The 12,497-nt window shown below is 41.3% G+C and overlaps 1 protein-coding gene across 6 annotated transcripts in view; it reads right to left on the reverse strand.

Moving 5' to 3' along the window:
- The window catches only part of dpp6b (dipeptidyl-peptidase 6b), a 146,275-nt gene that overhangs the window by 106,855 nt on the left and 26,923 nt on the right, over positions 1–12,497 (reverse strand). The window contains exon 1 of one of the 6 annotated variants that reach the window (XM_088085526.1): positions 1,751–1,831. The exons of the other annotated variants lie outside the window; for them this stretch is intronic. Coding sequence (XP_087941652.1) covers positions 1,751–1,792 — 42 coding nt within the window. The 5' untranslated portion in view covers positions 1,793–1,831. Of the gene's footprint in view, positions 1–1,750; positions 1,832–12,497 lie in introns of those variants that run through there. 6 annotated transcript variants of the gene reach the window in all.

The raw sequence follows: 12,497 nt of genomic DNA on the forward strand, positions 1-12,497 counted from the left end.
TAATTGTAACTTGTTTTTTTTAAGTGGGGTTGTGTGAGGCACTTATCTACAGTCTGTGAAATATTTTCACCACTTTACCTTGCCCTCAGATGGGGAACTGAAGCTGTAATAATTCTTTCAAAACTAAGAGACTAAAGAGACAAAAACAGTACTTTTACCTTTCAGCACGAAGAGTTGGTGATCTACCAATGCTTTGATCAGTTAGTTTGCTTGTGTTGTTGTGTGATTTTCGAGTCCAAACTAACTTGTTGTCCACAGTAGTAAATTGCGTAGCTTCTGAGTCGTTTAGGCCGTTTAATTTGGTGGTTTCTCTGACTTTCATGCAGAAGCAAAAACCAGCCTTTAAACCCGAAAGAAACTATGATTTTATGATTTTACTGAATAATTATTGGTATCAACATATATGAACCTTTTTATTGTGATAGCATTTTTAGCCATATCGCCGAGCCCTTTTAGGAAGATAGCATTTTCACGCTAAAAAACATATGTACTTTGACCGAAATCTGAATATTTCGAATTTTAATCAATTTTAAAAAACTACTGAAAAGCTGGAGAACAACATAAAAACCTAAAAATAATGGACCCACCCTTTACATGGATATATCTGACCTCAACAGTCAAGCGTGGTTTCATATGATGGACGGGGTTAACGAGACACTTTTTGGACATTTTTGGACCTATATAATATAGCATGTCAGAGACAAACGAAAAAGTATTTTTTATGGGACACAGACTCCCCTTCAAAACAACTGCACCTGCTTGATCAGTTTCTGAAACTTCCCCAAATACATTCAAGTGGGAAAGAAAAAAAAAGAAGAAATAATTCAACTTTTTTTCAACTTTACTTTAACAAGTCCAGAGGCTAGATTCAGCATATAATGAAATAAAGTAAGGCTCAGCACAAGTTTATATAAACTGGTGCTTTAATATTCAAGAAAATTTATAACAAAAAGTTTGTTTCCATTAGAAACACCAATTAAAAGTCTTAATACCTCCACCAATCATCAGTTGTTTAATACTAATTCTTTGTGCTGTCAAGGTCCAACTTTTGTCTACTGGGGTGTATATTAAATATGCATCTCAGTAAAAAAAAGCTGATAATGCATGACGGGACTGGGGAAGCACTCTGTGCAGCACAGTGCTGCCTTTGCTTAACCACAATTAATGCCTTTAAGGAAAGTGCATTAAGGTATTTCTCTGCTGGATCCCATGTGTCTGGTTTTAGTTTTTATGTCTCCCTGCAGCAGCCGAGTAAGACATGCAGGAAAAACACTTTAAATTCCATTTAAACACACAAGGAGGGATGCAGTAAAAAGCAGCAACTATGATACAAATCAAACTCATCCATAATACTTTATATGAACTGCAATTTATTACCATTTCATATGTGTATATCATCAAGTTGCATTTCAGCACGTCTCCAAAGAGCCTGGTGTCTAAATTTACCAGCTGATGACAGTGATTTTGCTGCAAACTCTAACAACAACTTACAACACAGGCTGTCATCTCAAGTGCTCATTATATCATCAGACCGTTTGAAAGCTAAATAAATAAATTAACAGCTCTGACACTTCCTCATGCATAGAAACAGCTTGTAATTATGTTTGAAAATGTCCTTCAAGTGCTCAACAACAGACTGATTAAAAGCGTAATTAGAAAGAAGAATGACCCTAAAAGGCTTTGCAGGGCAAACATTGCAAGAATGTAAACACAAGTTACACATTTCCCTGAAAAGATTTAACCCACTCACCTTCCACAGTCTCTCCACCCGGGACAACTTGCGCGATTTCATCGTGACAGAGTGGCTGCATTCGGAGAGGGCAAGGGCGGAGTGATGTAGATGCAGAGAGAGAAGTGAATAATGATCGGGTCATAAACAGAGACACACCTCAGCTCTCTGTGAGAATAACTCCAGAGTCAGCATCTCAGCACTACAGTAAGTTACACACATTAAGTTGAAGCGAGTGCCCACGTGGGTGGGTGTGGTATGTGTGTGCGCGCCTGCAAATGTTGGCATGGATTTCTCCTAACTGAAACACTGCCCTGTTTTCTCTGCATCATCGAGGACACCCCAGAATGCCAACGAGAACACGACACCGCCACCGTCACACCACAGGAGGTCACGTCAGCACCCTGAGGGAGAATCAGGCAGAACAGGGTGTCCAACAGCCGTTGACGTCCGCACTGATCTCTGAAACACAACCCCAGAAGAGGAGCGCTCACAGGGTTGAAGCCAAAGCTCTCGGGCCCCGTTCACAACAATCAGCACTGAACCACTTTACCTGAGCCATTAGCTGCATCTTGCCGTTCAGCACAGATCAGCATTACACACCACACGCAGAGCTGGGCCACTTTATGGCGCTTTTTACCCAGGGTTGTTTATCCTGTCTCCCCTCTACTTTTCTCCCAGGAGCAATTTACCCACAACACCAGCGTTCTGGATTGATAAAAGCTCTGCTTATAGAGCTACAGGCTGATGCACGCTGTAATTCTATGAACACTTGAGAGGTCAAAGGAACGAGGATCGTGGACCGGTGAAGCAGATATCTGCAAGGCGTCATCAAGTGTGCAGACGAGGCTTTGCGGGAATGTTACGTGTGACTGCTGCTGGATTCTCTCCCTGTGGAGCTTTATTCTTCATGAAAGACTAAAAAAAAACACAGATAAAAAGTATATCTATTAAGTAGAAATACTCAGGGAGCACAAACTTCTCTAAATGACATCACACACATGGACGTAAGACGTAGCAATAATTTAAACGCTGAAGCAGATCAGATCCCCCGTCCATTCCAACGGACATTACTTTTCTAGGATATCTGGATCTATGATAATTGCCATCATATTAAACCTAAATGCACACATTTATTTGATGAGACGTCTAAAAGCCAATCTGAGTGTTCTACATCATCTAAATTTTACCGCAGCAGAGCCAGGCCCCCTTTTTAAACAAGCATGGCCAATCGTGAGGAAAGGAGGAAGAGCAAGGCAAGTTTCAGTCTACAAATCATGTAGTTAAAATACATCATTTCAGTTTCAGTAGCCAATAAGAACACAAACAATTATGAATCATTTCTGCAAAAGTTTTTGATCTTAAACCATTTAACACTTTCCTTGTTTTCCTAACTTCCCCTTATCTTCTCGTGCACTGAGTTGAACTTCCAAATAGTGACTCTCTCACCGACTGGTTTCACTGCCGATTCAACACGCTAAATCTGCTGAAAAATAGCTGACAGTGGTAGACTTGCGCTAACAGTGCGGGACGCACCGCAAAAAGGAGAGCAACACATGTTTACAGACGGCCGACGGTCGGCCTGGTGTGTCAGGGCCTTTACAGTTAAGCTTGATTATGGTAAAGATAAGTTATTCACAAAGCATCTTAGCCCTTCAGAGCACTTAGGTCTGTCGCAACCTTCATCAGCAGACTGAACACAAAAAATTGCTGTGCTTTCATTGTCTCATATTTAATTTAATTCTTAAACTTTTTTAAAATTGGATGTACACACGTTACAGGCTCAAACAACCACATTATTTTAAAGACAGAGATAAAGATAGAGACAACTTTATTCATCCCAAAAGGGCAATTCTGTTTACAGTCAACCAATCGCATAAAACAGTAAAGACAGTATAAGCACACACAGTCAACAGCAGCATTCAAACACAGCCATGTCAGTGCGACAGATAAACAGATGGACAACCTGAGCACAGCATCAACAACTCACAGATCATTCCCCAGATTTACAGCACTGACCCTTATGACCATCAGTTACTGCTGTCAGCAGTATTTAAAAGTCTGATGGCGAAAGGAATAAAGGAATTTGAATATCTGTTAGTTTTCCTTAGAGGGGCTAGATAGCATATGGTCAGACTGACTAATAATTCCCTTAGCCTTCTGGACAACACGTCTCTTCCAGAGGGAGCTCAAGTCAGTCAGCCGGACACCAATAATCTTGGAGCAGACTTTTACGATGATGCTGAGGCTTTTCTTGTCCCTCACAGACAGACCATAAAACCAGCACACAAAAGAAAACGTTAAAAGACTTACTAGGAAGAATGATAAAAGCTACATAAAGTATTTAGAGACATGTTTAAAGAGTTAAGCTTCTGCATCAAGTGGATTCTTTGTTGACCCCACTTAGCAATTAACTCTTTATGCATCTAAAAACAGGGTCAACATTATCTCCTCAAAAACGTAAAAGTTTCTGTCCCTTCTTTCCCCATAGCTAAGAATTTTCTTAAATCACTCATAAACCAGGACTCCATGCTAGAATTTTTTTAGGTGAAGTTAAGAGCTCACAGAGAGTGTTCGCAGTTTGTGAATACGCCTCGATATTTCCCTCAGGAGTTGGTACAGTAGTGACCAAAAATAAAGCTTTGAGTGGGTCAATATTGGACTTTAATCAGGAGGCCAGAAACATGGCTCTAAATGAATGCTAATGTTATTCCATGTCTGCCTGATGAGTAAATAAGCGATCAATGGTACAGCTTGTTGTGCTGCCCCCAAGTGGCCAAAAAATCAATTAATGCAAATTAAAAACAACAATCTCTTTACTGCCAATTATACCTATAGAAGCTGGAGGAAAAAAGCATAATCTACATTCTTTCTGCTCAAAAATGAAAAGGTTAAAACAGAGGATTTCCAGATGCCAAAATTGAATCAACTGTTTAGGTTGAACAGGTCCAACAATAAAACATCATGGGTATTAAGTCATACAATATCCAGCGGACAGTCAGTCAGACAGACGTGCAGAAGGACAGACACACAACTTTCTCCGTGAAGCTGATGAGATGTGTATGTTTGTCTCAACACATGAGCTATAATGTCAGTGCAGCAACATGCCTCCCCTCAACACTTTCAGCAATAAAGTCTCTATATATCCATGATGCAACAGCCAATCTGGTGAGGGGAGGAACATCAATCATCGCGGTTCGGCTTTCCTGTCTTTGGTGGGGTATGATTTGACAGGCTGCCAGCTCCAGAATAGCGAATCACTCAATAGCGCTCCCCATTCTCTCCACCTCCGCTACACCAAACAATCATTATCTCCCCCATCTCTGTTCTGCTCCATGTGAGCTCCACACACTGAACATCATCACAGAAGTCAGCGCTCCGCTCCCTGCTCAGGGAAAAGCAATCTTCTTCCTCCCGTCCCCGGAGCTCTGGGTCTCATTCAGACTCCTGACTCTTGGCTTAGAGGAACAGGAGAGAAATATTGACTGGAGATGATGATGTAGGAAAAGCTGTGCCTGACAGACAAAAAAACAGCTCTCCACAATGACAATGACCCATATGTGACCGTACAACAAACCACCAATTCAGAGCCAAGACGCAGCAAACAACTCGCGTGGCCGGTCTCCTTCCTGTTGAGCTCTCTAGCAAAAGTAACAAGCAACAAACCCACCTTCATGACTGGAGGGACTTCTTTCCTGTTGCTCCTCACAAACACCAGAATTCACAGAAAGGTCTGGCGAGGATGCGAAATGAAAACCTTTCTCATGCGTTATTCATCAGAAGACTAAACCAGAGCCTGGAGGCAGAGGAGGGCCCGCGCAGTTGTGGCATCACTTTGTGAGTGAAGAGATAACAACAGCTGCTTCTGTCACAGCAGACATTTTGACTTTTTAAACATAGGTAACTACATGTAATGGCTGCTTTCTTATTTGGCTGTTCTGGCTCCAGCACCCCTGAGTCATGGATGCTGATTATTAACTAAAGCTGCAACTAATGATTACTTTCATTTTTGATTAATCAGTCAATTATTTTTTATATTTCACAGCAAAAATTAGCACATGCACATTGGTTTTTCAAACACAGGTAAACCCACTAAAATAGGCTATAGACTGCTTTGCCATTGCCAGTAGACCACAGCTGTGTACACGGCTCTGCAGCAGACGGGTATACCTTTCTGTGTGTGTGTGTTATTTTGGTGTGTCACATTCAACGTCATGCACAGAGCGGGGAACAGGTAAACAGTAGACAGCACAGCAGCATGGACAGAGGCCTGTGAAATCTTTACGGTGGTTATTTCTCTTTATACATCTTACTTATTCAGTCTCACTTTTTAACTCCATGGCTAATTTAAATCAATGTTTTAGGAGGAGAAAAACGGAAATTAGTGGCGCCATATCATTGCATCTTGCCAGTTAAGTAGCTAAAATTAGCGATCTCACCTGGGCATTTTGTTTCCATCAATGCTGGAGGTAATAAATACCCGTGATTACTGCAGGGTCTTTTGATCGGGTGTGAATACTGATTGTACACTTTTGCACTGCATTGAAAAGCCAGATGTTAGTGGATGTTAGTGGGATTTTTGTGCAGTGGAAAAGAGCCTTTAGTCAACACGTTATTTGTGCTTGACAATGTCAGAAAATGGTAAAAATTGGTCAGACGTGTATTTGGGTGGAAACTTGATACCACAGAGATCTCAACTGAGCAGACTCTGGCTCCAAATGATGTCACCAGTTCAAGATGGCAGCGGGATATTTTGGCTTTATTTTTGTACAGCCGGAAGAAATGGAAGGTAGAAATGCTTCATCTTGAGGATTTTTAGCTGAAATGTGAACAGGAAGCAGAGATATCTGGATGCTAAGGTGGAGGGAAGTTCATTTATACCTATTACCCAGACTGTTACGATACACAGCTGAAAATCAGCAAAGTATCCTTTTCACTGGTGATATTCATTATCTTTGCACAGAGGCTGGCCAGCTGTTTCTTACAGTTTCCAGTCTGAGCAAAACTATCAGGCTGCTGACTGTAGCTTCATCCTTAATAAAGAGACATGAGGATGATATCAGTCTACTCATCTACGTCTCTGCAAGAAGGCGAATAAGCATTGCATCTCTCTGTCAGAGCGAATGGGGCACATTTTTGTTGCTAAAAAGACTTAAAATGATGATGGATATCATTCTGAGCTTTAGGAAGGATTTGATATTTTAGCACTGCTGCTGCATCAGGACAAAGATCTAAACACTAACAAAAGCTATCTTCTTCTCTGCAGCAACACCGTTACTGCAAATGTACCAAATCGAGTTACTTGTTGCTTCTGCTGTTTTTTCCCTGCAGGATTTACTATGCTGTGATATGACCCCGTTGACTTTGCAGCTCAGCCTTTCTTTTCCCATTCCTTGTCTTTGCATGTGTTTATGTAGCAGTTCAGTTATGTGCCTGCGTGTGCGTCTATGCGAGCACGCCTCCCAGGGGTGTGCCACTGCTGTATCATGGCGTGGTCGATAAGCGAATCTGCCCGTGTGACACACCGGATTATTGCTGCCTGGTCTCAGCCCGGAGAAAGACTGTGAGAGGGCTCAGGAGAAATGGCAGCTCCGCTCTGCTGCCCTAATTCTAGCTGACAGAAATGTTGTTGGAGAAATTTCCTTCACTTGCTTTTAGGTTTTTTTCTTCATTATTAATGATCTACTCTGGATTATTTTCTCTTTTGATTATAAGAAAACGGGACATTTGTAAACATCAAGCGTTGCTGAAAAGTGACAGAAGATCAGTAAAAGGGAGTGCCTTGCTCAAAGACACTTCCGCAGCAGCAACACATTTCTGCTGCGGGTTAAATTGGCTGCTGGCAACCGAAACGCAATCTCTGGTTTCGCTACACACCCTCTGCAACCGATATGATAATTTGATCTTTTCCCCCTCTTGAATTAAATGTGGCAATTAGGCGATGCCTCTGAAGATTTCCTGTCTGTCTCCGCCAGAAAAAGGCCTTTGTCTGCAGGTCAGAAATCCCTCAATGTGGCTGATGTTGCAAGGTGACCGAGTAACCTTTCCAATCCTAATGAGAGGTGACATTATGTTCCTCTTCATGGATCTGGATGAGACACTTTTAGCTGCAGCATCTGGTTGGTTTTCAGTTACAGAAGCTGCGTAGGAAACCATAGCAACTTGTTTGTTTGTTTAGTAGGATTATAGGCTTGATTAGTGCTGATGGCAGTCTGAGTCTGTGTGAGCCAAAGTCTGAGCTCTTCTCCTGTATGTAGATGTGCAGTGCAGTCTGGAGTCGGAGCATTGATTGGAACACAACAGTCTCTAGTGGCAGAACAGAAACACTGCATGGAAAAGCTATTAAAGCAATGATTTCCTGCATGTGCTTGGCATTTTGAACATCAATGAATTGACAAAGTCCACTAAATAAAAACATGTCATTTCAACAAAAGGCAGACAAAGGAGTAAATTAACGCTTGATCTACAATTCTTGCTTCTTCCCCCCTCCAAAAAGAGTAGCACCGCTGTTCATCAGCCAGGCAACTAATAAAGTCAAACCTCAAAAGAGAAACACTGAAGATATAGCCTGAAGTTATAAACAAAAAACGGAGATGTGAACACGAAGAGGAAAGGAAATGGGAAACGGCTGGGTTAAAAAGAGTTATATTTAGCGACACACTGGCAGAAAGTTTAAAAGAAATCTTTAAGATGCACAGTGAAGTAACATCTGTGGAGAGAGCTAATCTCCTGTGGAAAGCAGGGAGAGGATGTGACTGCCATCATGAAGCAGAGGATCAAAAATTGCAAAAAAGGAGTGATAGTTGGGTTTTTTTTTTTTACAGCCTGAATATTTAATCGGCTAAATTTCGACCACGCTGATTGATGAAATGTCAGTGAAAAGTGAAGGAGGATTTCACAAGTGATCTAAATTAAACAAAATGCCTCCATAGAGTCTAAATGACAGCCGATGATGTGTTTGTTACTTCACATGATCCTCGGAGCAGAAAATCTATCACAGGAGACTGAAGCTCAGCATCAGCCATTCTGCAGGATCTTCGTCTCATCAGGGAGTAATAAGGCTCCTCTGTATTTAAACACTGACTAATATCCACTGTCAGCTTGTGTAATAATACAGTAAATCATCAAGAGAAAGAGGCACAGCCTCCCAGCGAGGCAGCAGCCTGCTGACGTACTGTTGACAGGTCGGTTGAGGTGGTGGGGGAGGGGCAGTGTGGCGGGGATGATCGATGGCTTGTCAACAGAGCTCAGAGGTGCAGGGTTGGGGAATGGATGACCTGTTGAGATGCCCTCTAGGAACAGAGGAGCAAAGCCCCTCCGAAAAAACAGGTCGATAATGAATATGTCTGTCAGTAGCAACCAAGCCCCTGAAACAGGAGAGGCTGATCTCTATGGGGGAATTGAGGAGAAAAAAAAAACAAGTCATGCTTGTTACGGTGGACGTTGCATGTTGCATGACACATTAGCACAGGATGCTCAGTGTGCAATGTGAGAGCTGCGTCATCTCCAGATGGCAGTCAGAGTCACAGCGAGCAGCAGCGTGTGTGTTCCCAGAGCTTATGCAGCCTCACCCTCTCCACCTTTGCAGCCATGGCAACGCAGACCAAGAGGTCCTACTGAGGATGCCGTGCTGTCCTGAAGGGAGGAGCTGCGCCGGGTGACAGCGTGTTTGTCTTGTGTGCCCTTTTAGGTTTTAATGTTCAGAAACCTTGCAACATATATATATTTTTTGCTTTTGATGTGATTTTTTATGTTTACCTTATTTAATGATAAAATTCATTTAATTTGTCTTTTATGACCTGTAAATAGCTTTAATTTCGTGTATAATTGTTTTGCCTTGCACTTTTGAAAAGTGCTCTAAAAATAAAACATTATCTTGCATGAATGTAGGCTAAAATTTGCATTAAGTTTTGAGATTAGTTTTGTAGATTAGACCTTAAAGCTGCTATAATTAATATTTCTATATTGACAATGGATCAGTGACTACATGTAATAGTCATAGTGGTGATCCCACAGAGAATTGCTGCATCACGAATTCAGCAGTTCCCCTCAGCTAGCGTTTGATCATCTCTCGGTTCACTGTTTTGGTTTTCTGGCCCGCAACTTAGCTGCTTTGGTTGACTCTCACCACCGTTCATAGTGCTGTTTAAAACAGAAAAGCTCTAAAAACCCACTGTGCACTTCCTGCTTAGCACCAAACAGCAGACAGACACAGTTGGCGACTAGTTGGTGAACATGGTAGAGCATTTAGCAGAAAAGGAATTATTTCTCTCAGGTGAACACATGACTCCACATAAATGCTAAGTCAGTCTGTTAATGTTTTATGTGTTAGTAAGCCATGTCAACTCAAAATATGTCCGTTATTGTGCTCACGACTTGTTTTTGTTGTCCACAGGTGCCAAACAGTTCTTTCAGTTTTAAGAACTGATGTGTGTTTAAGACAAAAAGAAGAAGTAAAACACCACAGTATAAGTTGATGCTAATTTCCCACAATTAAGTTTAGTTCATAACTGTACTTATCAGCAGGTCAAATGTGACCACAGCACTTCACTGTCATGAGGTGACTGTCATGCCTCAAATAAAAACTGCTGACCTCAAAACACGAAGCAAAGGAGTTCCCTGGTGTCCTGGTGGGGTTTAAGGTGATGACCATGAACCGCAAAGTCACTGGTTTCAGTCCAGCAGGGACCTTTGTTGCACGACATTCTCCATCTCTCTGTCCCTTCATTTCCTCTCCTCTCTTGACTCTGATAAAGACATGCCATTTCCACACAAAATACTTAAAACGCAACAATCCTGTGCAGACTGGAATGCTGGTGTGCTTCAGTGAAGCATGAGGGCTTGGTATCAGTATTCAATACCATTTAGATATTAACAATATGAACCCATTATCAAGCATTATTTTAACTTCTCCAGTCAATATTTAAACTTCTCAAGTCAAATGATTCATTCATTTAATCTTTCTTGTACCCAGATCTAGAAATAATGATTATTTGTTTACTTCAAACCTGGCTTTTTACACTAGACTGGGATGTATAAGGGGGGTCATCTCAGGACACCATCATCATTTTGGATGAGTGCAGCGGGTAACAAAGTCAGTGGCGCGGCCACCAGTAAGCAGTCATCACCTGAAGCATACACAGTCAGGCCGGCCACAGAGAGATAATGAGGACAGCCCATCACATCTCGCTGCTCTCTTTCTTTTATCTCGCTGCTCTCGTTGAGCTCCGTCTGGCTGATTTATCTGAGCTTCCGGACCTCAAAGGAAGCACAGAGCTAAACTGAGACTTGGGAACTGGGCCAAATTGTCTTACTCAGATCTGGAGTATCTCTAAGTAGAAGGCACAGTTAAGTGCATATGAGGACAGTGTGTGTGTGTGTGTGTGTGTGTGTGAGTGTGTGTGTGTGTGTGTGTGTGTGTGTGTGTGTGTGTGTGTGTGTGTGTGTGTGTGTGTGTGTGCGCGCGCGCCCTGGGCAGTGGTATCTGAATTAAATTTTACACTTAAATCACACAGTCAGGGTGATTTATGATCCACTCCTTTTGAACTTGCTGTGATCAAAAACAGGATAACACAGTTACACAGACGGGGAATTTACCTTTGACAAAGTACGATTACACCAAAGTGAAACTTAAGCAAATTAATTTAAAGACAACAACCATGCAGGCACAATGACGTTAGATGAACTCTACAGCACCCTGCTAAGAATACACCATGAAATACAATGCTTATAAAAACAGTAATCTCTAAAGAGAAATCTCACAGCTCACAGCTCTTTGTGTTCATCCCCGGAGATGTAGCCAGTGTAACCTCAATGTTTCAAAGCCACGTTTTTACCACCGGCCTCCAAAGGGAGAATATCACTCTTTCTCCCTGTCATACGTACTTTTCAAGCAAGAGCAGCTCATTAAAAGTAATATAAAAACACATTTCCACTGTACTTTTAATCAAAAATCTGTAGCCGAGGAGAAAAAGATGACTAATGCATTATGGAGCAGCATGCCAGTTTCGGATTAAGGTAGCCCCATGGGAAATAAGCTTTTCACTAATAACTAGTGCTTACAGTTAAACATCACATGAAATCACAATAAACAAGTAGCGAGGTGTAGGTATTGTGAGTAAAAACATGACGCTTTTTTATAAAAATCAACATTTCTGATGATGACTGACAGCATAAAAATGAATATGATTAAGTACAAATGTGTCAATGTTATCATGGTACAAGCCAGTACCTGAAATCAGTAATTACATTTCAGTAAGTGTTCTGAGATCTAACTCGAGGCAGGAACCTGTGATGTGCCTTAATTATAATCAGTAAAGTGTTAAACTCATTCAAGAAACTGACGGGCAATAAATCCAAAACTGAAAAGGTGCACAGCAGACTGTTTAGATCGCCAAATCAAAAACAACAGGACTCCAAATATAGGAGCTTCACTTTGAGATGAAGGAAGTTTGACTGAAAAACAAGGAGTCTGACTATTTTTAGTCGCACTTGAAAGATTGCTGTCTGCCAATGTAAGAGTCAGATGGACACAAAGTCATCGAGGGCCATCACTGTTTTCAAGGGAATTGCTATGAAGTTTGGTTTCATATTTTCTAATAATTACATAGAGAACGTAAATATACCCACTATTTTACTGCAAAAATGTGCTGTCTAATTTTTATTGTATATTATAGCCAAATCGCCAGAAGAAAATGTTGTCATTGGACATTTCTGCAAACTACAAATACATTACATTTGTACATTTCATACATATAATATCAATGTT

This window comes from Plectropomus leopardus, chromosome 12, assembly GCF_026936395.1.
Source record: "Plectropomus leopardus strain MGB_pleo_1.0 chromosome 12, ASM2693639v1, whole genome shotgun sequence".
Lineage (NCBI taxonomy): Eukaryota > Metazoa > Chordata > Actinopteri > Perciformes > Serranidae > Plectropomus > Plectropomus leopardus.